At 40.7% G+C, this 27,835-nt stretch overlaps 1 protein-coding gene across 1 annotated transcript; it reads right to left on the bottom strand.

Moving 5' to 3' along the window:
* Positions 1 to 27,119, bottom strand: ARL6IP5 (ADP ribosylation factor like GTPase 6 interacting protein 5). Its single transcript, XM_061618661.1, has 3 exons — positions 26,832 to 27,119; positions 4,065 to 4,282; positions 1 to 1,469 (listed from the first exon to the last, which is right to left on the bottom strand). The coding sequence occupies exons 1-3, from the start codon at positions 27,005 to 27,007 to the stop codon at positions 1,297 to 1,299; spliced, it is 567 nt and encodes a 188-aa protein (XP_061474645.1). The 5' UTR covers positions 27,008 to 27,119; the 3' UTR covers positions 1 to 1,296.
* Positions 27,120 to 27,835: the final 716 nt, after the last annotated feature.

A 27,835-nucleotide genomic window follows, 5' to 3' on the forward strand; every position in this document is an offset into this window, starting at 1 on the left:
TGAGACTACAAATTAAGACCAGTTTACTTCTCTTTAATCCTAGTATACACAGATAGAGCCATATTTCCAACAAAACACTGATCATTTTACAATTCAGGTATGGAATGAAGCATTACAACTCTCAGTTTAAAACGGAAAGAGCCAAGGGTGGGGAGCTACCATGCTAACACCAGTCCTAAAAATCACATAAAAAGAGATTCTTCTGTGAATATCTGCTCCATAAACAAATGAGTTTGATTGCTGCATATAAATACATCAGAAAAAAGGAAAGTGTATGATATGCAATGTTGGACTAGAATGTTCTTCTTGCATAAAGTTTTCAACAGGCATTCGGGCAGAAATTCACGGTGCTTGAATATGTTTTAAAAGGTTGTCTGACCTATTTTGTCCTCTTCACTATAGGAAATAAAACCTAGACAGCCCCAACCCTGGTTCCAGTAGGAGACATTATCAGCAAAAATTATGGTTCTATTTTCCAGTTTATTTGTTCTATAAAATATATCTATAAGTGTTAACTAAAGACTCTTCAAGAACCCATATTTCTATTAATAGCAGATCAAGCCTGGCAGAGTTAAATACTTACATAATTCTATTCAATATATATTAAAGCATGTGTAACAGTTGGATGTGGTATGCACAGAAAATCATGTTTATCTTGTCATGCAATCTGTCCCACCCCTAAATATTTTAATTCTGCATAGGTGCATTGAAGGAATGTTTGTTTGCTAGATGTTATCAATGCAGACTTGAAATTCTCAAGCAGAATGAAGGTGTCCATTTGTGAACTGGAGAAAGACCAAGATTTGTCAAAACAAAAATGTATGTATTATGTGACTAAACTGAGTTTTCCACTTCTCCATTTGGAAACATAGACTGCTCAGGAGTCACATCAACATGAACTCCAAAATACTGGAAAATGGACTTTAAGCCCTAGTTCATACTAGTTTTGGATCTGTCAACTTGGATAGACAGGTAGTAAATGGGAGTGCTTGCACTGCTTTTGAATACTTTGAAACACACTGAGATTGACTAATAGTTCTAGAGAAGGCATTCCTTCAATTCCTGCCCCCCTCCCCTTGAAAACAAATGCATGCTTTCAACTGCATTTGTATGCCAGACCTCTCAGCATGTCAGAAGGGGTATTATCACTCCCCACCCTGGTCAGGGAAGCTGATTAGCTTGAGTATTTTATTTTGCCACACTTCATCTTTACAGTCTGTGTACTGTTCCACACCCAGACTGAAAAGTGATGCTGGGCAAGCCCAACTAATTTCTCAAAGAACAAGCGACATGTGTTTATTCCTTGGCTTTAGCCAGATAGTCAGCCAGTTTGGTGATGCCTTCTTCCTGTTGTTCAAGAAGGTCCAGCACGATACCCATAGGAGTCTTCTTTAAGCCTATGCCTTCCATCCTGTTCTCCAGCTTGTTCTTTATGTTCCGAAGTCTCAAGGAAGCATGAACAAACATCACTGGGGAAAAGAAAGGTGTATTAATATCCAACAGGTATTCTCTGCTTTGCATCTAATTGAAATAGTTGTTCTATTACTGACAACTCCAAGAGAACATTGCCCATGCACACCATACCTTTAAAGCAGTATCATACCATTTTAAAAAGTCATAGCTTCCCCCCAAAAAACCTGGGAACTGTAGTTTGTTAAGGGTGCTGAGTGTTGTTAGGAGACTCCTGTTTCCCTCACAGAGCTGCAATTCCCAGAGTTCCTTGTGAAGAGGAATTGATGGTTGAATCAGTCCGGAAACTGTAGCTCTGTGTGGGGAATAGGAGGTCTAACAACCCTCAGCACCCTTAACAAATTACAGTTCCCAGGATGCTCTGGGGAAAGCCATGACAATTACTATTAAAGTGGTATAATGGTGTTTTAAATGTAAGGTGCATATGTAGACCATGGTGGCTAAAAGCCAGTGGCTCATCTAGCTTTGCATGCTGTCTGCTGATACTGGCTAGCCATAGTGATTCAGGGAGGCTCCTGATCATAGTACAATGACAAATAAAAATAAAGCCTCTTATCAAATTTACATGGCTGCCCATTATTAAAATTGCCTACATACATTTCCTTTTAGCAGAAACAGAATGAAAACAATTCCCAGCTCAGAACAGAACCACACTAAAGATTGAATGCATAAGGTTTATTTCAACCCAGATTAAAAACAGTGAGGCCTAGGGCTGGCATTAAAACACAAGTGTAAGACTTGGCTGAACAAAGAGCTCTTTAGCTGGTGCCACCGAGACAGCCAATAAGCAAGTCTCTCTGGGGAGGCTATTTCATAATCTGGGCACCAATACTAAGAAGGCCCTTTGTGGCCACTCCAGAGGGGTATTCATTCATTCTTAGTAGCAACACTTGTGTGTGTGACATTACTCTGCATACTAGAAAAGACAAAATCTGGCTGAAAGCAAAACTCTCTCACTTATGTGTACATGCATCATAAATTTAGGACTTCCACTGAAATAACTTCAGATCTCCAAGACACATGCTGTGCGTGTGGTCTTTAGTGAAATCTCAGTATTAGCCCAAATGATACAACTCTGGCTAAAGAGCAATGGCATGGGAGAAAAGTCATTTAGCCAAACAATATAGCTACTGCTAAGTGTGATGGCAGACTAAGTACCCCACCAGACTGGTGTTTTATTGTACGTGTATTCTGCAATGTATTCTTGACACAATAGTAATGCATTAATGATGGATTTATTCTGTGGTGCTTTCCCAATGCTACCACATTATTGCTGTCCAGAGGGTTGCCTACCCAGCAAAACCCAGCCAGAACTCCCGCAGAACATTTGTGGTATGAAAAACTACAGGATTTCAACAGAAAGTTATGGGATATGCACCAATTGGAAACAAAGCAATATGACAGCCCCAAAGCTTTTGCAGATGCAAATTGCATTAGCAGTGGGATCATGCACGACCACCCCAATAGCATCATGAGCACAAATCACCATGAATGCATAATAAATGTCTGGAGGGGCCCAACAGGAAATGGCTAGCAGGCTGCATCATCACCAAAAATGAAATCCCTGAAACCACAGTTATACACATTAGTAAGAACTATATGCTGGCAACACCCTGCTCTATTTCTCTGATCTGAGTCAGATGTGCCAATGCAAGCTCTGCATCTCTGCTCAGATTCAATGACGGGCTGAATGAAGGCCAATGACCTGAAGCTCAATCCTCCCAAGATGGAATGGAGTGGCTGGTTTACGAGTCTGGGAATTGGTCAGTTTGCCTGTTCTGGGCGGGGCTACCTTACAACTGTGACTCCTGCATTGGTAACCTCAGGACTGGATACTGTAGCGTGCTCTATGTAGGGCTGCTCTCAAGTGCCCTATTGTAGGGTAGAAGGGAGGGATAGAAATATTTTAAATAAATAATACTCTATGCGGTTTCTCATCATGTGCATGGGACACACATTACACTGGCTTTCCAAATGCTACCCGGCCAGATTTAAGGTTTTGGTTCTGACCTACAAAGCCCTGAACAACTTAGGACCAGAATACTTGGAGGACCTTTTCCCTAATAGCCCTGCATCATCTCTACTCAACCAATGGGAGCTCTCTTAATGGCGTTGCAGCCCGTGGAAGTTGGGTTGGCAGCAACCAGAGGAAGAGCCTTGTCTGTGGTGGCACTTTCATTATGGAACCACCTCACTTCTGAGCTTAGGCAATCACTGGCATTAACAATGCTACCTATTAAAGAGAGATCTGTGTTCTTGAGCCTGAGCTGGTGCTCAATTCCAGCATATTATTTTATTTTATCTTATTCTAACTCTGGCTGGGATGATCAGCTGTATTTTTATTTCGCATGGCAATTTTAATATTGATTTTGTTTAAGTTGTTGCACACTGTCTCAAGGCCAAGGCAACAGGCTGCACAGAAATATTTTAATAACTAAAATAAGTGTACCAGTTTTTTGGGATGATTGTTGAAAACAAAAAGATTTTCTACCAAGCCTGACATTAAATGTCAAGAACAAAAATGAAAGGCACTTCAAAAGCAAACCGACTTGCATATTTTTACCCTGAGTTTTTGGCATACAAGAAAAACTCACAGAACAGAGGAAATGTAATTCCAAACATGAACACCATGACACCTCCAAAAAAGGATATCAGGAAGTAGCTCAACAAAATAATAGCGATGACAAATGCAGCAGGATAGTGCTTCTTAAACTTGCGAATGAAGTCTTTGTTGTGGGATGCCCACACAAACACTGTGAACACCAGGACCACCACTGCAGCACCAAGGATCATGCTCAGGGGATTCAGAAATCTGCAGACACAAAAAGATATGAATAGCAATTAATATAACAAAGCAACCATACAACCAGTTCAGTAGACCAATTTATTTACTAGGTCAGTTTCTTTTTAAAGCTTTCCCCACTAAGTAAGGTCTTGAGTTTTCAGTTTTTTGTGTAATAAGTGTATTAGCCAAGGATAAAAAAAAAACACCAACATGGTCTCAATCCTATGGTAGTAACTGCACGGCCAATCCTCTGGACCTGGACCTCTCAAAATCTGCTTCCTAGCCTTCACCAAATATTACTCAAGCACTTTATTCCAACATGAAGTCATTTTGAATGTATATTCCCCTATCCACAAGTTATGCTATGAAAAAGCCCATTAGCAACAGCTAAAATATTCATTTGTAAAACACTGTAATTATATAGCCACAAGAGTGGCTGCATACTAATGCCAGCATGGATTTTTCTCATTCTACCATGTTAAACTGAAAATACTGCCCCCATGCCATTCTGCTGCTTCCCATAAGCTCATTTCAAAACAAAACCTTACAAAACGTATAGCCCTGAAGTCGGAAATTTGTGTGGGAGACAATATGTGTATGTTGTAGAATAAAAAGGTGGAGGAAATCTGAAAGATAATGATACAGTTAACAATGTTTTCCTTTTGGAAAGGAAAAGTGTTTTCCCTCTGCCTAGTGCCCACCCCTCTCTACCTTCCTCCATGCTCCTGCCTTTCATCCCTCCCTCCGTCCCTCTCCCTCTTCCTCCTATGATGAGTGGTGACAACATCTGTAATCAGAACTACACCTCCAAAGATGGAGAATTACATTTTTGTATGTTTGGTGTTCTTCTTACTTTGCTTCTGTCCCATGTTACTACTGTTTCTACAGAGAATCTAACCTGGAAAGTTATATTTCACTCATTATTCATCCTAGAAATCTGTGTCATATGTATTTTTATTATTTTCAAAGCCTTTTGATTGGTCAATGTCATATGATGACGAAGACAGCCTTTTGTGTTTCAAATTGGAGGTTATGTTCCATTTCTAATTTGGGTGCATTAACAGTTGAATCTGAAACTGCAGCTTTCATGTAAAATTAGACCGATTACAATATATTGCTACTTAAGCAATGAACCTGTATGTTGGAAAAAACAAACTTGGCCTGCTAAGCTTAAACCACTCCACTTAAGGAAGGGTGGGCATGGTCAATTAAAAACATCGAGCACACCTAGACATTTACTAGAGTACATTTCACCTCACTGTTTTATCTTATGTAAACTGAGACACTCCTCATGTCCACTGGAGAGTGTTATAGAGAACAGTCAGTGCCACTATTCCACAATTATTTTTGGAGTTTTTTTAGTGTAAATTATGCAATGTGTTGCTGTACTTCACATATTCACAGAAACAGAAGCAAAAGAAAGAAAATGATTTACTATAGGAAACTTTACTAAAATTGCAAAGTAAATCAAACATATTTAAAGTGAATATCTGAACTACATCCTGTCTTAATATTGTTGCTTCCTCTCTGCTAAAACAAGATCAGCAGAGCACATGTCTCGTTTCTGTTATTTGGGTTGATTGCAGGTGTTGCCACCACTCACCATATGCTCAGAGACACATGTTATCAAATTCTTCCAAGCTACACAGCAAGTGGATTGGACTGTGAAAGACCAACCCAAATTCTGTTTGCATTTTCACAAATTTGTAGGGCAGTATAATATCTCAGAGAGGTTAGGTCTCCTGCTCCCCTGGTGCATTCACTATAGCTGTCCAATCTCCCTGCTTTTTAAAGTTTGATAGAAATATGTGTTGGCTATAGGAATGTTCGTAAACCGCAAGGGGGTTTTGTGCCTATTAGTGAATAGGAACATAGCACCAATACATCTTTTGTCCATTAAGATAGTGGATGTTATGATGGAACATAACTGCAAAAGGGTTCAAATAGGAAAAGCTATTGAACTATCCTGGGAAAAAGTACTAGTCATACTTATTTTTATACCCTTCCTTTCCTCCAGAGAGCTCAAGAGGGTATACAGAGGATTCTTGGCAATGCCTCATCTGTGGATTGACCAGACCTTCTTAGTTTCAGGAAGGTTGCTGTATTATGCACATTCAAGACCACACCAAACAGCTATGGCTGGAGCTCTGCACATGTCCAGATGCTTCATTCTCAAAGGTTAGGCTCAACAGGGGCAGAAGCAGAAAGAATCCATGTGTTAATGCCGCCCCAATGAATTGCTTTCATTCACTTCCATGGGGGAATGGTAAGGCACTGCATTTCAAGAAACTGTTGCAGCAAGAGGAAGCCCAGCCTTCTGCCTCCAACACAAACTCTCCTTAACTGGCAGAAATCTGGGTGATCATACAGCGTATGTCTGTGGGCAATACAGACAAGCCCTTCTACCACGCCCACCTATTTCACCAGGGCAGACTTGCTAGTTAAAAAAACACAGCCTAACTTTTTTTTAGAAGAGATGTCCCCGATTGTAGGTAACATAACTTTTAAAAATCCTGCTCACCTGCCTTTACCTCCTGCCCATCAAAGCATACAACATTGTATTCCATGGCATTAGTCCCAACCCAACTTTATTCTCATTCAAGATGTAAGCCATAGGCAGATAGGTAGGAGAGTAGGTGGTGATGAAGTAGGGTGAGGGTTCAGTGACATGCATCCCTCCCTGCCTCATCCTTTAACTAGAAGTGATGCAAAACAAGGCTCAGGATGTTAAGAATGGTCTACGAAGTGCAGAGAAGCTACAGATCTGAATGATACATTTCAAATAGTTCCAAAGCAACAGTTCAGCAGATAACAAAATGAAATCAGGAAAGATGCAAAGCAGGATGGGGTAAGAAAGCATGTTATTGCAGTTGAAGATAAACTTGACAAACACCAACCATGCAAGTCTGTGACCCGAGGATGAATCCAACCAGGTTTCCTCCAGCCCTCTAGAATAGATTTGGGTGTGGGTGGATGGGGTTATGGCAAAGGAAAGTTCGTTTTGTGAACAGAAGACATTCTGCTCATGCAATGACTTTGCTGGATACAACCCATAGCAGACACCAATTTATTTAAGAACTGTATAACCTACAACTTTTAAACATGCGAGATCCTGGTCCACTTTATTGAGTGCAGATAAAATTCACTTTGGTGGGACGCTCTCTTCTCTCATGTGCTTATCACAAATATCAATACATCACAATAATTCTGCCCAATTCAAATTTGGTACCAGATTTTCCATTAATTCATTTATTCTGTATTGTTGCAGACTGGATTTTTATGTAGCGATTTACTGCAGCTATTTTTGAAAACAGATTTTTTTTTAAACTGCCTCTAAAGTATTATACAGCCACAAGAGTGGCTGTATACTATAGCCGGCATGGATTTTTCACATTCCACAATGTTAAATGGAAAATACACCCCATGCCGTTCTGATGCTTCCCATAAGCTCATTTCAAAACAAAACCTTACAAAACATAGTTCTGAACTCAGAAACGCTTGCTTAACAACCCTGTCAATTTTCATGGTGATACACAAAACAGTCACAGAGAATATACAGTTCATAGTGTAAAAAGAGAGAGAAAAAACCTGAGCCCTTTTGGACTTTTTTCTGCCAGAGTTCTCATAATCTGTTGAAATTCATTAAAAATCAACCAAGTTCACAGAGTACTTGTAATCCTAATACTGACTTTGCCCCATACCCTGACCCTCATCTACTGCAGTTTAAAAGTTAAAAAAATGCCTTGTTGATCTTTAATTAATTTAGGAAATTTTGGCTGGAAGCCTATTATAATGCGGGGCATGCTCAGTAAGGACCAACTGTCAGTGTTCTAAAAGCCTCACAGCTGCTGGGCTTGGCTAATCAGAGGGCCACACCCATACCAGACTTGATTTCACTTGAGACAGTCATGGCTTCCCTCAAAGAATCCTGGGAAGCGTAGTTTGTGAAGGGTGCTGAGAGGAGACTGCTATTCCCCTGAGAGAATGGTTAACAGTCAGCCACTCTGACTGAAGGTCTGTGAGAGGAACAGGGCATCTCCTAGCAACTCTCAGCACCCTTCACTAAGTACACTTCCCAGGATTCTTTGAGAGAAGCCATGATTGGCTTTGAGCCATGGCTTTGAGAGAAGCCATGATAAATTCTTTTAAACTGTTTTTAAAAGATGTGTTTTTAAATTTGTATATTTGTTTTTAATGTTTTTAGTTATTGTAAAGCACCCAGAGAGCTTCGGCTACGGGGCGGTATATAAATACACTAAATAAATAGATAAATAATGATTGTCCAAAGTGTAATAGAGGCCTGGTGTGGATGTGGCCAGGGACAGCTTTGTTTTAAATTTGGGTGGGAGGTAGGGTTGCCAGGTTCAGGGCCTGAGACTGATCCTGTATCTTTAGGAGAAGAGAAAGTCAGCGAAGTGCTGGTGTTCTTCCAACTCTGTAATGGGAAAAACCACAAGGTAGAATTCTCCCTTCCCCCTGCCCAATTTTGAAAGATACAGAAGACATCTTGGTTGCCAGGCCTAGCCTGGTCAGTTTTACCTATCCTAATCATGACTGCATAGGAGTATATCCGATTCAACTCAATAATCATACAAATGATCAGACCTAACTTTTCCCTCCTTCCCCTTTCATTTCTCCTCCCCTGCCCACTCCATCCCTCCACCCACCCACCCCGGTCAGTTTTACCTATCCTAAGCATGATTGCATGGGAGTAAATCCCACTGAACTCAATAAACATGCAAATGACCACATCTGTCCTTCTCCCCTCCCCCTCCTGCCTGCTCCCATCCCAGTCCTCCCCTCTGCCTGATTGCCGTGTGTATGTGTGTGTGTGTGTGTGTGTGTGTATGTAAACATCCCACTTAACTCAATAAGCATGCAAATGATGAATCCATTCTTAGCAAACTTGCGCAGGATCCCATTTCTTACCTCCCAGATTAAAAAGCAAGGAAATTCACTAATACGCAAAAAACCTTGCGGTTTAAGAATGTACCTATAGCCCACAGATATTTCTACCAAACTTTAAAAAACAGGGAAATTGGGCAGCTATAGTGAATGCACCAGGGGAGCAGGAGACCTGAACTCCTCTCTGAGATATTATACTGCCCTACAAAGTTGTCAAAATGCAAACACAATTTGGGTTGGTCTTTCACAGTCCAATCCACTTGCTGTGTAGCTTGGAAGAATTTGGTAACATGTGCCTCTGAGCATATGGTGAGTGGTGGCAACACCTGTAATCAACCCAAATAATAGAAAGAAGATATGTCCTGTGCTGATCTTGTTTTAGCCGGGAGGAAGCAACATTATTAAGACAGTTGATATAGTTGAGATGGTCACTTTAAATATGTCTGATTTACTTTGCAATTTTAATGAAGTTTCCTATAGGAAATCATTTTATTTTGCTTTTGTTTCTATGAATATGTGAAGTACAGCAACACTTTGCAAAATTTATACTAAAAAACCTCCAAACATAATTGTGGAATAATGGCACTGACTTCTGCAAAATAGTCTCCAGTGGACCTCAGAAGTATCTCAATTTGCACAAGGTAAGACAGTGGAAGGTGAAATATATTCTAGCAAAATTCTATTTTTTTTATCATTAATTTTATTCAAATTTTCAAACACAAAACAAAACAAAAAAGAAACAAATTAAACAATAAAATAAAATGTTGACTTCCGATTTGTCGCAGATCAGTTATAGGTCTATGATATATAGCAAACCTGTCTCTTAATATATTACAAAATCACTTTCCTCCAGTAGTTATCTTAATTAATCATCAAATCTCATTAACATCACTTTATTCTTTCCGCAAAAAGTCAAAGAGAGGTTTCCACTCCTTGAGAAATATATCCATTGATTTTTCTCCAAATAAACATGTCAATTAATCCATCTCATCAAGTCTGCTAGGTCCAGTAATTTCAATAGCCATTTTTCCATTATCAGTGTTAATTCCATCTTCCAACTTCCATCCTTGCACCCATAATAATCTTGCTGTCATAGTCATAGTCATATAGTAAGAGTCTGATGGGAATTTCCTTCATCACAAATATTTCCTTGCCATCAATTCTGAATGTGTTGCTGAAATATTGTTGTAAAGTCATATCTCTCTTCCTCTTTTTTACGAAATGCACTAGCACATCTCTTGAGAGTTTTTCCATTGTCACATATCTGGAATTAATTCTATAAATTTTCTCTATTTCAAGTTCCATCAAATCATTCCAGTCCAGAAATTCCATCGAAACATTGATAGCTTTATCTCTGATATCTTCATCAATTTCTCCAGGGACAACGCCGAATTCCAAACAGTAATTTTTATCTCCAGGACCCACAAACTCCAAATATTTTTCCAGTTCCACACTTGATATGTCTGTTCCAATCTCCAGGACTTGCATCCTCCCTTTAATTTTTGCCATAAAGTCCAAATCTTTTTCCAATTCCACATTTGATATATCTGATCCAATCTCCAGAATTTGCTCCTTCCCTTTAATTTCTTTTTCTTCTTCTATTGCTTGTCCATCTGCTTCTTTTCTCATATAATCCTTTATTTCTTTCAGCTCCTGTTTCACTTTACCAAATTCAGTTGCCATCTCTTGTCTACTCTGTCCCAGTTCTTGTTTCGTTATCTTAATCTCGTCCATTATCTTCTGAAACATGTCCAGAGGGGAAAACCCTTCCAGGTGTACATCCAGGGTCTCTGCCACTTCTTTGATTGTCATTCTTAAAGCCGAAAAAAACCCTTCAAATTTCCAATATAGCCACAATTCCCAAGCAAAGAGTAATTTGCTTCTTTTTCCAGCAATAAGGGAGTTAATATTCCAGGCCTGTTGACATCTGGCCAGCACAGTTCTTATCTCCTGCACGTCCAAGAATGCAAAACAAATTTGGTTCACAGCACCGAACAATTAGTAACATACACAAACAGCAGATTCGTCTAAAGAAAGTAGTCCAAGAAGAAGTAGTCCCAGACATATATCAATCAAATAATCATCTAAATCAGATTTTCTCTTCGGGTAAATTGCCCCTCATCCGTTTTAATCTTTATAGTTTCCAAATTCAGGCCAGCTTTTTGCCATAAAAAATAAGATAAGCTTTTTAAATTTTCTTTCCTCCTCCTTAATTCCTTGTATAAAAGAGAGAAGTGTAACTCACCCAGGTATCTTGATTTCTGATTCTTAAACAAATCTTTTACTGTAGTAATTTAAGCCAAATGATAAGATTAGACAGAAGAAAGCTCGCCCGTTGTGGATCGTTTAAAAGAAAAAAGTCTCACTTTTTTTCAGCCCAGCTTGCTGGAAGTCCTAACTCCGTCCTCGGCTGCTAGGTATGCCTTCTTTTCCCAGGGAATTCCTGATCAATTCCAGCCACCGACAGCCCAACGAAGTTTTTGTGGATAATCTCTTCGGTTCACCCTTGCCTGGGAGAACATTTATACCAGTCAAAGTTCCCTTTTGACTGATTTTAAACTGAAAAAAGCTTCCTCTGAGACAGAGCTCATCTCAGAGGCAGCCACAGGCGGAGCAATCCTTCCGGGAAGTCCGAAATATATTCTAGCAAAATTCTAGATGTGCTCTATGTTTTTAATTGATCATGAACACCTTGCCTTAAATAAAGTGGTTTAAACATAGCAGGCTGAAAACATGCATCCTCTTTTTTCCAACAGCTAGAGTCATTGCTGAAGTAGCAACATATTGTGATCAGTCTGATTTTACATCAAACTGCAGTTTCAGATTCAACTGTTAATGCACCCAAAATAGAAACAGAACATAACCTCCAATATAAAACACAAAAGGCTGTCTTCACCATCACATGACAATGACCAATAAAAAGGCTTTGAAATTAATAAAAATACATTTGACAGAGATTTCTAGGATGAATACGGAGGGGGAAAATTTTCTGGTTTAGATTCTCTGTAGAAACATTAGTAACACAGGAAAGAAGCGAAGTAAGAAGAACACCAACAAACATACAAAAATATAATTCTCCATCTTTGGAGATGGCAGGTGTTGCCACCACTCACCATATGCTCAGAGGCACATGTTACCAAATTCTTCCAAGCTACACAGCAAGTGGATTGGACTGTGAAAGACCAACCCAAAATTGTGTTTGCATTTTGACAACTTTGTAGGGCAGTACAATATCTCAGAGAGGTCAGGTCTCCTGCTCCCCTGGTACATTCACTATAGCTGCCCAATTTCCCTGCTTTTTAAAGTTTGGTAGAAATATCTATAGGTACATTCTTAAACCGCAAGGTTTTTTGCGTATTAGTGAATCAATATTAAATACGATAATTTTACTGGCATTTCCTTTCATTTATCAATATTTCCCTTCAAAATATAGATATTAATATTGTTTGGAAGGGAAAAAACAGATTGGTAAAAGCCGCTGATAGTGGAGAAAGAATGACAAATTGATACCAACCTTTAGGTCGATGGAATGCTTTTGAACCAGCACTGGCCAATGGATTACATCCTTAGTCACAAGGTAACACTAAGGCACACAGAGCGGGGGGCTCACAGTATGTCATCTGTACATATACTCTGCTATGAATATGCTTGAACTTGGGCTGCCATCAGAGACTGGGGGCAGGGGGAAAGTACCCAGCCCTCCCCAAACACCTAAATTGTGAATGGATTGGCCTCTCAAATGGTCTGTTTCATAGGACTGCATTGCTTATTACATATATGGTTTAATTCATTTCTATCAACACCCACTTAACATGTGCTCATTGTCACTTTTTAGAAATGAAGATGATACAATTGTTCAACATAAAGTAGAAATACATAATGTTCCAATTCGATTACATAAAGGCATTAGAAAGAAGGATATGGGATAAACAAAAGGAAACATCAAGGAAAAGGAAAAAAAAGGTAAACAATATACGAGATCATTAAAAAAAGAAATGGAGATGATACAATTGGAATCACAGAGCAAAACTGCCATCTTCTTCCTTTCTTGCAGCTTCAGGTTCAGTTGACCACCTGCTCCTGCTGCTCAAATGAACTCATGCCTGGCAAACGAAAAACAAGCCAAATCTGCTTGCTGTTTGCAGTCCCCGAGTCATTTCTGGTCAGCCACAGGCTATATTTAGATCAAAACTTTCTGCATGTTCTGCCTGGAAAAAGTGAGCAGTAACTAAAGGCAGAAATCATTGCAAAGGGTGTCTCTCAGCAATTGGGTTTTGTACCAGTATTTTGAGAGCAATTGAATTTTTATAGAATTAGTCTGGTATATTGCATTTAATAACACAACTTATTCCTACTGTGGTGGATTTTCCTAGGGTTCAAGTTGCAGGAGGACTCAGTAACAAAGCCCAAACACTACAGCACAGTTCACAAACTAGCTCAGGCCAGGCCTATCCAACCTGTGATTGACTGCACTGAAAACAGCACACAAGCCACATGGCAGTTCACCAGGGACCTGAAAAAAACTTGTGCTTGCTACCTCTCTTGGTAGGAATATGACCAGGAAAAACAAATGGAGAAGGGCCATCATTCAGAGACAGAGCATCTGCCTTGCATGCAGAAGGTCCCAGATTCAATCGCCAACATCTCCAAGTAGGCTGACAGAGGCTCCCTGCCTGAAACCCTGGAGAGCTGCTGCCAGTCAGTACAGTAGGGCCCCGCTTTACGGCGCTTCGCTTTACGGCACTTCGCTAATGTGGCGGTCTCAATTAGAAGCAATTAGACTAAAGCCCTACTCATACAGCGCTTGTTCTGCTTTTACGGTGGTTTTTGGGCGTTGTGTGCCATTCTATTCAATGAGTTCCGCTTTTCAGCGGTTTTTGCTTTTCGGCGGAGGTCCGGAACATAACCTGCTGTATTAGTGGGGCTCTACTGTATAGACAATACTGAGGTAGATGGACCAAGGGTCTGACTATGTATATTGGAAAGTTATTAGTTCTCTGTGCATTTGGACACCTCTATATCATAACCAAATTTTCATGATGGTTCCTGAGGTCAAGGAGCAGGTTTTCATCTATATGTGGATACAATTGGGCACCATTTTGAATCAAGGTGACTGAATCTTTGAAAACTGCACTGATTTTAACTAAGGATTTAAAAACTGGAGGGGCTTTTTGTTTCTCAGAATTCCCTAGCGATGGCAGGTGTGAGGCAGCTAGTGTTTTATACAGCTTAAACTGGATTGCGGACCTGGTTCCCACATTATAACATGGCCTGGTGTAGTTGTAGACAAGCGATTCAACTCTCTGCTGAGCCACATGGGGAAGCAAGTCACTACCTCTCAGCCTAATTAAAATTACTTGTGGGAAAGGTTAAGATACACTAAACAACAATTCATCTAGCACCCTTGCTAGTAGGTTTGGCAGAAGGCACTCAAGTATATTTTATGATGCTAACAATTTGTTCACAATGATCTAGTACTCAAAGATCTGGTTTCCAAATTAGGCTTAATGGACCTGAGAACTGTAAAAACTCTGGTGAAAATGAAACCACACGCATGGGCATTTAGAATTGATGTCCTAGAAGGCAAGTGCCCAAGATATTATACTGAATTTATTAGAAGTTCGTTACCTAGAAGATTCTACAACAAACATCAGGTTCTGTTGTAGAACTGAACTGTGCCATTTGAGCAAGATAAAGCAACCTAAGAGAGTCAATTTTTATTAACCGACTTAGGTTGGATCCAGATATAGTCATATAAGTTAAATCCAATAGATTTCAGTGTTTCTACTCCAAGCCCAAAATATGTCTGGATCCAGGCCAAGAGAATTTGTTGTTAATGGCCATGAATACTGTCTCCTAGATGTGAGAGATGTACGCATCCAAAGAGAAGACAAGGCGAGAAAAACTGGTAACTGGAACTGCTAGTCTCTCCGCCTACTAGAATCCTTATCTAGACAAAATATTTAGGTCTCTAGTCTGTAACCCTGAGGAAGCTTGTTAAACTGTTTAAAGCAGAACTAGGTGCCTGGGATTGCTCCCAAACTGTTATGCATCCAGTGTGAAACCTACTTCGCCATCATTCTATTTGTCTGTAGTGCTGTAGTTCTATTTCTGTCATGGAGTGCATGAAAACCAAGAGATGCAGATATAGTAAGTCTCTACTGTAAATATGGCTGTATATATTGTTTAAGCTGCTCAAATATACTAGTTAGATACTAAACAAGTTGCTTCAGTCATTTCATGAGCTTGTTAAACATATCCTTTGGCCAATCTGCCTCCAGTACCAGAATATAGTTGGCAGGAGCATTATCAGATGTTTTACTGAGGTCCATTCACTATATTGCTGCCACTCTGTCAACAACCTGATGATCAGATACTAAGGATGTAGTATCCTTTGTAAGCCATCTAAAAAAAAATCAGTATACGCATATTTAAGACATGTACAGTTTACTACAATCCTGGATCAGAACCAGCTCTAAGCGATTCAGAATTTGTTAGCCTAGTCCAACAGCTTTTTTGCTCCTGTGTTTCCATCAAGTTGCAATACATTGAGATGGCAACTGGAACACAGTCAAAAGGGGTATTTTAAAAGTTAATTTTGTCCATCATAGTAATGAGAACATGGCGACTGCATCAATCATGAAATAACAGAAATAAATCTTCACTCTCTAAGTTATGGATAGGCCAATGTGGTGCCCTAGAGATTTTGTTGGACTGTAACTCCCATCAACCCCAGCCAGCATGGCCAGTTGTTAGGGATGATGAGAGTTGTAGACTAGCAACATCTGGAGGGCACCACATTGGCTATCCCTGGTGTATGCATTTGCAAAATGTAGGCAGCAAGGAAAGGCATCTATAGACACAGGCTTTAAATTATACTGCCTTTAAGAAACTGTTGAGCCGTAAAGATATTTATGCCTGCCTACTTCCTAGACTCAAACTGAAGCCCAGCCCACTCTCCATCTTCACAACCTCTGAATGGGACAGGCTAATCCCAATGAAGTTCCTGCCTCCAACACTCAGCTTCCTGAGGCCCGATTCAGAAAGCAGGAACCATCATTTTCCTTTTTCTGCTTGACTACTGCAGCTGAGCCCGTGGAACAGATATCTAGGAAACTATTTTAATCCCACAAATTTAACTCCACAAATCCCATTACTATTTTAATCCCACAAATCCCATTTGAGGAAGAAAAAGATGGTGCATTTATCCTGAGCTGCTTTTGTATTCTACTCATGGAATTGCCTTAAGACACATTATAAGCTTGCAGCGTCCCTTCAAAAGCGTGATCCTGCAAGCATCATACTTTACTTCTGAATCTGCTCTAAGGGCAATCTTATGCATGTTTATTCAGCAATAACTCCCATATCATTCAATGGGGCTTACTCTCTGGTAAATATACAAAGAAGTGCAGACCAACTCAAACTCTGGAAAGAAACAGAAGTCAAGAGCAGCCACCAAACCTATTTCTATGGAATCAACAATAGCAGCCACAAGGAAACTGCTGCCCAAGAAAGATGCATACATATATATTTTTTAATTCATTCTGAATTCAATGTAATGCCCTAGGAAGGTCTCCAACAGCAGGTGGTCAATGCTAATACCATCTCAGTTAAGGTGATAAGACAAGTAATCCATCATGTCTGAAATGTGTTCTGAAGTCCTCCAAGCTAGAGTCATTGAATACCACAGATGGTATCAGGTGCTGAGTTAGTTATAGGATACAATCTAAATATAGCTCTTATTAGAGAGATTTATTGAACGTACCAGATATCATCAGTAGATGTGCAAGACATTATGTAGCATGGTAGTACTGTGGTTATTTGAGATTGAGGTTACTCAGACAACGTACAAAAACAAACTTGGGAAGAAGGTGCTATTAGTTGTTATTGCCAAGGAATAGGTTTTGCAAGTGGCAGGAATAACCAGGAAGTGTAAAGGACCCAATATAAATAGACTGCTAATTGGATGCCTTATGGTCTCACTGAGAGACAGAGGAAACAACTTGTTCCTGTTGGGAAGATGGGATCAAAGAGAAAGAAGGGATCTACAGATAAACAATCCATGTACTCCTCCATGCAGCTTCAATTTTCTAAAACAACGGAAGTGGAACAGAATACTGTGGATATCTTATTTTCATACCCAAATGAGTCTTGGTTGGATTAACTGGAAGCAGGGAGTCATTACATCAATTCAAGTAGGCAGACTAAGCAAAGTTACAGATGCTGGCATTAAGCAGAAGCCTAAAAGCTGGATGCTTGTAAAGCAACTGTAGAAGTTATCAGTAAATGGGGTTATGAAGCAAAAGCAAAGTCATAACTGAATAGGCTTAGTAACAAGGGTTTAGCTAACCTACCACCACCAGGTAAACATTGGGTACTGCATGCTTGATTCTCTGATCATTGCTGTTTGTAGCAACATCAAGGAGGAGACTTCCAAAGCATTAACACCGTAGTAAGTTTGTATCTGACCACTTGGTGCCAATGCTTCAAATACGTTGATTTTAAAAGTCTGGTAAGGTTCATTCAGGGAAGTTGTAAGAACACAGGCCACCTGGTCCTGGGGTCAGGAAGTCAAGCAAATTGTCTCCTGAATTATGAAGGCACCTTCACTGAAGAACTAGACCTGACAGATCATCATATTTCTGTGATCTGTTCTATAGCACTATCATCAGGTCTTGAAGAATTATGAGTTTGGAAACAATTGTCTCTTTGCAGGCAGACAGTAAGAAAATAATCCTAGTTAGTTAACTAATGCCTGGGATAGAGGGGCTATAAAGCAGCAGAGTACATTACCAATGGCTGGCTGTAGAGTCCGCCAATTAGAAGTTACAGTGATGAAAATGTGAAGCGGACACCAGAGAGGGGGAGAGAGAGTGTGTAGGCAATGAAGAACAATAGACCACAGACATGTCATAAGAAAGCTAATTCAGCCACTTTCTTGTGCTGGGCTAAAGATAATGGGATCTCCCTGCTTTTTGCACATGGCTATTGTGGGTGGAAGTTCACTGAACACAAAGATTTAGAACAAATCTGACAATAAAGGGCATTGTATAGCAATGAATATAAGCAAGATGGGATCTGTAAGAGAAGAACTGCTTGTAACATGGCTACTTAAGCTACTGAAACATTCCCAGAAGCAAAAACAAGACTTGTCACAACAACTAACTGGAGTTTTATTTTTCACTGCCATTCCTTCAGTGGTGTACTATAATAGACAACATTTCAGTTTTAGGCACCAATTTTAAAAACACCCTGGGCTTGCTAAAACTTTACATTAAATATGGAAATACCTTAAAAACTTATTTAGTTGAACTGTAATTATTTCCCACCAGCTGTCCTGAAATAAATGCTGTCCAGATTGTACAACTAAGCCATCCTTTTCAGGGAAAGGACAAAATTTGTATCAAGAGGGGAAGATGCCTCGGCCCATATAGATGAAATTGCCTTCAGAGGTCTCCTAACCTTTGGGGTATGCAGGGAAAACTGGAAATCTATCACAGGCATCACAAAATATTATTATTATTAATTCATTATTTCATTTATGGATCGCTTCCCAGGAGGCATTCCAAACAGATTTGCAATATAAATACAAAAGACTCATTTCGTATAAGACAGACTGATGATCAACAAGCATATAGATAGAGGTGATCCAGTGGACATAGTGTACTTAGACTTTCAAAAAGCGTTTGACAAGGTACCTCACCAAAGGCTTCTGAGGAAGCTTAGCAGTCATGGAATAAGAGGAGAGGTCCTCTTGTGGATAAGGAATTGGTTAAGAAGCAGAAAGCAGAGAGTAGGAATAAACGGACAGTTCTCCCAATGGAGGGCTGTAGAAAGTGGAGTCCCTCAAGGATCGGTATTGGAACCTGTGCTTTTCAACTTGTTCATTAATGACCTAGAATTAGGAGTGAGCAGTGAAGTGGCCAAGTTTGCTGACGACACTAAATTGTTCAGGGTTGTTAAAACAAAAAGGGATTGCGAAGAGCTCCAAAAAGACCTCTCCAAACTGAGTGAATGGGTGGAAAAATGGCAAATGCAATTCAATATAAAGTGTAAAATTATGCATATTGGAGCAAACAATCTGAATTTCACATATACGCTCATGGGGTCTGAACTGGCGGTGACTGACCAGGAGAGAGACCTCGGGGTTGTAGTGGACAGCACGATGAAAATGTCGACCCAGTGTGCGGCAGCTGTGAAAAAGGCAAATTCCATGCTAGCGATAATTAGGAAAGGTATTGAAAATAAAACAGCCGATATCATAATGCCGTTGTATAAATCTATGGTGCGGCCGCATTTGGAATACTGTGTACAGTTCTGGTCGCCTCATCTCAAAAAGGATATTATAGAGTTGGAAAAGGTTCAGAAGAGGGCAACCAGAATGATCAAGGGGATGGAGCGACTCCCTTACGAGGAAAGGTTGCAGCATTTGGGGCTTTTTAGTTTAGAGAAAAGGCGGGTCAGAGGAGACATGATAGAAGTGTATAAAATTATGCATGGCATTGAGAAAGTGGATAGAGAAAAGTTCTTCTCCCTCTCTCATAATACTAGAACTCGTGGACATTCAAAGAAGCTGAATGTTGGAAGATTCAGGACAGACAAAAGGAAGTACTTCTTTACTCAGCGCATAGTTAAACTATGGAATTTGCTCCCACAAGATGCAGTAATGGCCACCAGCTTGGACGGCTTTAAAAGAAGATGAGACAAATTCATGGAGGACAGGGCTATCAATGGCTACTAGCCATGATGGCTGTGCTCTGCCACCCTAGTCAGAGGCAGCATGCTTCTGAAAACCAGTTGCCAGAAGCCTCAGGAGGGGAGAGTGTTCTTGCACTCGGGTCCTACTTGTGGGCTTCCCCCAGGCACCTGGTTGGCCACAGTGAGAACAGGATGCTGGACTAGATGGGCCACTGGCCTGATCCAGCAGGCTCTTCTTATGTTCTTATGATCCTCAAAGAGACGAAACGCACCCGACACAAATACATCCAACGAAAACAAACCAGCAAAAAACAATCTCCCCAAATATATAAGCAACCAAATAAAAAGCCCAAACAAACAAAGGCAACATCCTCCCCCCCAAAATCCAGGAAAACAGCCCCAACCACTCCCCCATCCCTCAAATTTACACAGGCAGCATCAGAGTTCCTTTTATTTTTTGAAGATTGTTGGAGAGACGCTGTAAGGCCAGGCATGGACCTCCACTTGCCCACCTACCTTTCTTTCCATATGCAGCCAAGCAGCACTCTGGAGAATGGATGGAAAGAAGGTGGGGCAGCTGGAGGTCTGAGCGTTTGAGAGCAGTCCTGCTGGATCAGGCCAAAGGCCCATATAGTCCAGCAGCCAGTTTTCACAGTGGCCAAGCAAATGCCTCTGGGAAGCCCGCCAGCAGGACCCAAGCCCAACTGCACTATCCCCACTAGTGTATCCCAGCATACTGCCTTCAACAGTGAAGGCAGGACATAGCCTAATCCTCCATGAATTCGTTTAATCCTCTTTTAAACCTATCCAAGTTGATGACCATCATTATTTTATTTCTAGCAAGCCTAGTCACTGCCCAAGCATTAAAAAAAGTTCTCCCCCAAAAACTGTGATTAAAAAATTAAAAATGGAAAGTGGCAGAGCTCCTCAACAGGTACCAAACGGATGTCCATGGATCCCCCCAGGAGGAGGATATAGTTGCTGTTTAGAAATCTGTAGTAGGCGAAAAGATGTGCAATTTGAAGAAAAACCAGAGTCTAAAACTCTGCAGCACTTTTACAGGCAATAGCTAAAGCTAAGTACAGTATTGTTGCGCGCCTCCCCAATCTCTGAGCAGTGAGATCTGAAGGGTCCCTGAGCTCATCCAGGGTTTGGTTTCCTTTGGGAAGAAGGTCAGCGGAGACTTTATGAAATATGGTTTATTTATTTACACACATTTCAACCTGAGCTTAGGATGGAGGGGTTCAAGGCATCAGCAGTCCAGTATCCAGCTTTTCCATCAGTGTTACAGCAGGCATCCTATAACCATGATGAAGAGAGCCAGCCTCTCTGCCTGCCTCCAGTTCCCAGCCATTCTTTCTCATGACTCACAACACAAGCTCTCCTAGCAGCCAGGAAGGGAGGGGGGGGGAGAAGGCTCTCTTGAAGAGTTTCAATGACAAAAGGGTCTTCCTGGCCCATTCACCAGTTGCTGGGCAACTGATAGACCCATTATCCTACCTGGCCACTCTATTAGCTTAACAAGAGAGACTCATCTGACCAGCAGAACCAGTTCCTCGTTCCAAGGCACAGGATTCCAAATCAGAGGCTGGAAAGGGGACCCACAGGGATCATCCATTCCAACCCCCCAACTCACTATAGTATTTTTACACAAAGTAGCACTGTGGTGATTTCCATTTTATTGCTCCTACTGGCATCACAACCTTTTGTAAGTATTTACATTGGTGAACAAACTGATTTAGTTCTGCATAGTTAATGTAAATCTTGTATGATATTTAGTATCATGTTCAAACATTATGCTCTCTCATTCTGAATAAAATAGAACACACCATAATCATGCAGTCCAATTCTCATAATATATTTAGAATTTTTTCTCTATTCTTGCGCATGCTGTCCCATGTTAACCTAAGCATGTTTTTTCACTGCATTCTCCCAATCATATTTAGCAAGTTTCATAGACTTAACCCAGGTTATTCTATAAGCACTCATTTTAACAAGCTTCCAGCTGCTCCAGTTTTGTTCACACAATTTCGATTCCACCAACTGTAATTTTAGTTTCTTTCAACAGTTTTGCTATACACCACATAACTTATATTTTAAGAACATTAGCAGCTTGTGCGTCACTTCTATTTCACAGAGTTCTCTATCAATTAGCTCATAAGGCAAGTCATTACTGTTGGCAATTTGAGCTTAAAAGAAACTGGATGATCTTGTCAACTTGGGAGTGTTTGCTGGAGCACACCAGCTAAACATTTCTTTGTAAATAATTCAAATACACTACAGCTTTTCTATCCCATTTCAGAGTTGGGCACACAAAAGCTGCCTGCTAAACTGTGGTGATGTCACTGAAACAGGCGGCCAGTAGAGCTATGATACTGGTGATTATATAATGCAGAGGTTGGGACCCCTTGGCTTCCCCATTTGGACTGCAAGGCTGTTCTGGGGAAGTCACACACACCCACACTATACCTGACATCGTACATGATGTCACGTGTGGGGCAGGTAAGGGCTGAAGAAATAATTGGGAACATAAAGTGGGCTCCCGGTTGTTCCTTTGCTAGAGCCAGTGCAGGGATTTGCAAGCTGTTTCACATGATTCCTTTCACTCTTTGAAATCAGAGACTTAAGGAGCAGTGTGGGGAGGACAAAGCAGTTACCACTAAATGGAAGCCACCTCCCCTTCATAACCAAGGCACGAAGCTGCTGCCATAGGGTTTTCCAACAGCTCTGTGCTGCACTTTGAAGTCTCAACAACCAGGGCTTCAAAGTGCAGCATCACCTGACTTCACTATGACATCAGTTGATCGACTGGTGGCATCCCTGCCCACCTGCCAAGGGGTAGGAAGATAACCATCTCGCCCATTAGCCGGGAAAGATTCCCCACTGCAGATATAGCACCATCAGTATGCCCACCACTGTTATATTACATAGCTGCCCAAGGAGCTAGCCATTTAAAATATGACACTTGAGAAACAGAGAGAGGGAGAGGAAACAGAGGAAGAATATGCAATAGTTTCAGTTACACATGCTTAGGCTTAGCCACAGACTTAAAACTTCATGGAAAAGGTGAGTTGTTATGAGGCATTTTAAAGAAGAGAGGTAGCACCACACCATTGTTTTGGGAGGCAGTTGCAAGCATTAGGCACAGCACGAGTAGAGTGAGGAAGCAGGAGACTTTCAGCCGGTTGAGAGTGGTGGAGCGAAGGTCACAGGCAGGAGTGGTTTCAGGATATAAGAGGAGAGACAAGAATATGAGGGCTTTGAAGAGAAGGACAAGAAGCTTGTGCTGCATCCAGCAGTAGACAGGAAGTCAATGTGCCGGTTTAAAGAAGAGGCATCATGTGAGTGACTTTGGCAGTGGGGGGGTGCACAAGCCACCAAACTTGGCAAGACGCTGAATTTGGGAGATCAAAGTAGTAGTCAAAAGATAAAGCCAAGGCTATAACTTACAAGAGCTGAACAGGGAGGTTTACAACAGATGCTATTAGAGATTGCTGATTCATAGGGTCACCATAAGTCGTAATCAACTTGAAGGCACATAACAACATGCCTGTTCAACAGGGTGGATGGTAACATTGTAAATGGATAATGAGTGTGCATGAGGAGAGGGAAATTTGATCTCAGGCATATTGAGTTGGAGATGACAAAGCATTCAAGTAGAAATATCAGAGAGACAGCTAGTGGTCGAAAATCCTTTGCTTTAATTACACTAAAGAAAAGGAAAGTTATTTATTTATTTATTTATTAAATTTATATCCCACCCTTCCTCCCAGAAGGAGCCCAGGGTGGCAACTAAATGCTAAAAGCACTTTAAAAGTTAGTTGCCTGCAACACAGGTGGCTCTTCCTCACACCAGGACAGATACAGTTGAATGAGGAACAGAAGGACCCAGAAAGAGCCTTAGAACATGCTACCACAGAAATGGAGATGCTAGTCCAGCAATTATAAAATAAGCAGTTCTTATCACTCCATGAACCTTGCATCCAATTATCACAAAGTGATTTAGTAACATAGCTTGTGACAAGCTTTATTTTAAAACATTTGCATCCAAGTGAATCTCAGTGGAACATTCTTCCAAACAAGCATGTTTTTGCATTAAAGTTAAATGCACCTGTTTTGAAGGGGAAAGGTTTTATTTCTGCTTGTCTCCTAGGCAGAGATCCACTGGCCCACAATACCAGCACAAGCCTAACGGCCTCTCTCCACCCACCCCCAACTGCCACAGGTAATGACCACAGGTGTGAGGTTGCCTGGACCGGCCACCTCCGGTGCGATCTACAAGAATGGCTCTGGCACTTCCACCAATAATGGGCAGATACTGGCCTACCACCTTCCCTGCCCAGTGGGCAGGTACTGCCTGTATGTAACATCTCTCAGTGCCTCTTGAGAACCCCAGCAGCAAGATAACTCAAATCTTCAGCCTCAAGGGATGGTTTGCTACTTGTGCTGCAGCAGGATGAGGGTCAAACTACTAGAGAAAGCAGAGGCCTTATAATGATTTCATCATGGACAGAAAGCCATAAAAATGGAATGGAATGGAAGAAAGACATTAAACTTGCATTAAGAGACCAGAGTCAGGAAAATAAGTTTACTGCTCAACACCATGTTCCAAACACCTGGCCATGCCATTCAGCTTTCAAGCAGAATGATTTCCTTCTGTTCCATAGCATCTTCCTATAAAAAGCACACCGGCTACCTCTAGGGAATTATCTTAGTGATAAGAAAGTCCTGTTTGTTTCCGACTATCTGACAGAAGCATCAAGGAACAAATGTTTGCTTTGTCTCACTGTTAGTTTGAATCAGAAAATTCCAGTCTGTAAAGGGATTTGCCAAGTGTAACTAACAAAAATTTATAAATCCAACCTAGCTTCAACACCAAACCAAATGGCAGATGCTTGCCTTTTTTTTGTTCTTCCATCTTTTAGGATTCAAATGACACTGAACAAATTTTTCCTGTGCAGTTTTATTCAGATTTGTGTAACGTTCCCAGCTCCTTCTCAAAAAGGAGATGTTTTGAGTAACATATGTACAGTTTCTTCACTTAGAAAGAAACACTCTTAGCTGTAAGCTCCTACAGTGATGCTCTAAAGCAGCGTTCCACAAACTGGTGCCCACCAGATTGGAAACTACTCCTATCATTCCTATTGGCCATGCTGGTTGGGGTGAATGGCAGCTGTAGTGCAAAACATCTGGAGGGCACTATGTTGGGGAAGGCTACTCTAGCCTCCCTAGCATGGGGAAAAGTAAACCTTGTTTGAATGAGATTCTACCAATGAGAACAGAATTAAGACAAAGCAAATGAGTCCAATCCCCATTTCTTCAATTCATTCAAAACCCTGTACAGACTGAATATTTGGTTAATTTCACCTTTACTGTGACAGGAATAAACTCTTCCTTTAAGTGAAAATCTGCCCCCCTTAAGGAGAGTTTGAGGATGATGAGTAAAGAAGCAAAAATCACTCTCAGCAAGTTTTGCTTTCTAACACACAAATCATGCGGCCCAAGGAATGCTCAGTTTACCGAAGAATTGGGATTCTAGCCCTCATGCGTGTGCAGCAAAGGCCAAATTGATGAATCACTAAACTCCCAGATTAGGATCATTTTCAGCTAATGATTTCAGAGTCTGACATGTGAGTGAGGGGCTGACTCGTGACTAGTTTCAAATGTCAAAGTCATAATAATTATTTGGAAGTATGGGAAGTCTCCTCTTTCCATTCAAGTCTTCCAAAGATGCCAGGAACAAGCTAGTTTCTAAGGATGAAATGCCACGTGAGATAGTCCAAGAAGCATGACTCATGTAAAGTAACAGCAGCTGGAGTTTTGAATACCGTACCAACTCCCATCAGTTTAGGACTGAAATGCTGTCTCCAAGGAGTCAGGGAAACTTTTCTTTTTGGCCAGAAATGATTTTAACACAGAGAGAGGGTTTGAGGACTAGGAAAACACTTGAAGATTTTTTTCACTGTTTTTTATATTATGGGGATAGGTGTGAGGAATAGAAAAAAATCACTGTGCAAAAGATTTTTAAGTAGCAGACAAACCAGAACTAGGGTAAAAAGTATCCTGCATTTAATTAGTTTATCCCCCTTTGACCATCCCATCTGACCCCAAAAAGAAGCCAAACAGAACATTGAAAGTATTTTCAAACAGATTTAAGAATAGCTACAACGTATTAATTTTTAATGAGCAAAGAGTTATTTACATACAACACTAACATTAAGGTTATAATATTATAACTGTATTCAAGAAATAGAAGAGAACTGCGCAGAAAGACCTAGATTTTTTTAATGCAGAAACATAGCAAGGAAAGGCCTTAATATTTTAAAACCCCAATGAAGCTCATGAGCCAAATCCAAAATAAGCTTAGATTCTACTTTTGAAAACCGCATTCAGCAAAGAAGACAGAGATAGCTATATTTTTAAGGAAAGGAAGCTACATTTTAACAAGTCACACTGAAGACTAGCTCATCCAGCATGGTCTATACAGTCCATTTAAGATATTCACTGCAGCTTTACATTAGTTGCTATCTTACTACAACAACTAAGCTATCTCCATCTTAAAACCAGAGACTGAAGCAATGCATATCCGGTATGTTTCTTTATTAGCCTCGCTACTTCTGCCAGAAGCTTAAAGTAGTAGGAATGTGGTGAAGAGGAAACAAGGACGTAAATACAATCCCATGCGTGCCTACTCAGAATTAAGGCCCAATAAATTCAATAAGAATTTAATCATAGGTGTGTATAAGACAGCAGTTTTAAGACGGACGCAGTCTGCACGCAGTAGCTACCTCATAAAAGAAACAGAACAGAAACGAAAATCATCACATTTCTGGGAGAACTGTTCTTCCAAGCTACATACTCAGGAAGCCAAGGTCAATTTACCACTCTATTCAAGGCGTCTGTCAGCATCAGGCAAATAGGCGCTCCCCTTTGCAATGCACTCCATCTTTGAAAAGCACGCGCACCCGCTTACCCCACTATGGAGATGACGATCGCAGCCACCACCAAGTAATTGGTCTGGTAATAGAGCAAATTGCTGACCACCCTGTTGTTCCATTTGGAAATGTCTTTGAAATCCGGCACAGCAAAGCGGTCGTGGCCCGGAATGAAATCGTCCCAAGATCTCAGCGGTGCTACTTGCACGTCCATAATGCCTCTCCCATCCGGAATCCTGCAGCAACGGCAGGACGTCAGCAGGGCAGGGTTACAGAGCGACGAGGCAACCAGCTGATCGGGGGTTGCATTTATGGTTGCCTGCAAACTTAGCAGAAAAGTAGAGTTGTGGAAGGGCGACTTATATTTTCTCAGCTACAAGCACCCCTCCCCGTTTTTTTTTTTTTTTTATTCTCTCTTTGGAGACAACTGAGTAGAATCTAACAAAGATTACAACGTTTGCAAATTAAGTCGCAACATTTACCAAAAAAAATCGTTACAATAATTCCTTTTAAAAGCCGAGGCCAACAGATTTCTTACTGAACACAACTGTGAGCCTCTGCAAACAATATATATAATATCACAAGGTTGCTGTTTCAGAACGCAATCTTGTGCAGGTCTAATTGTAATTTTCAGAATCATAGAATAGTAGAGTTGGAAGAGGCCTATAAAGACCGAGTCCAACCTCCTGTTCAGTGTAGTAAATTTCTGCTTGAGCTTGCTTTCCCCTCTCCCAATCCTCATATGTCTTGTATTTTTAGATTGTAAGACTGAGGGTAGGGATAGTACTCTTTTTTGTAAAGCTATCTGAGAGCTTTTTTGGCTAAAGGGTGGGGTGTGGATGTGTTAAACAAATAAATAAAATAGATGTTGATTGAGTTCAATGTGAATAACTCCTAGAAAAAGGTGTACAGGACTGCAGTCTCAAATGAGCTTTATTCATAGGTTTTCGGTTTGCAATCCTATACCTACTTACCTGGGACTGACTTCTGAACAGACCTGCTTAGGACTGCACTTTCCAGCAGCAATAATTATTCACTGGAA

The sequence above is a fragment of the Rhineura floridana genome, chromosome 3, assembly GCF_030035675.1.
Source record: "Rhineura floridana isolate rRhiFlo1 chromosome 3, rRhiFlo1.hap2, whole genome shotgun sequence".
In the NCBI taxonomy this organism is placed as follows: Eukaryota; Metazoa; Chordata; class Lepidosauria; order Squamata; family Rhineuridae; genus Rhineura; species Rhineura floridana.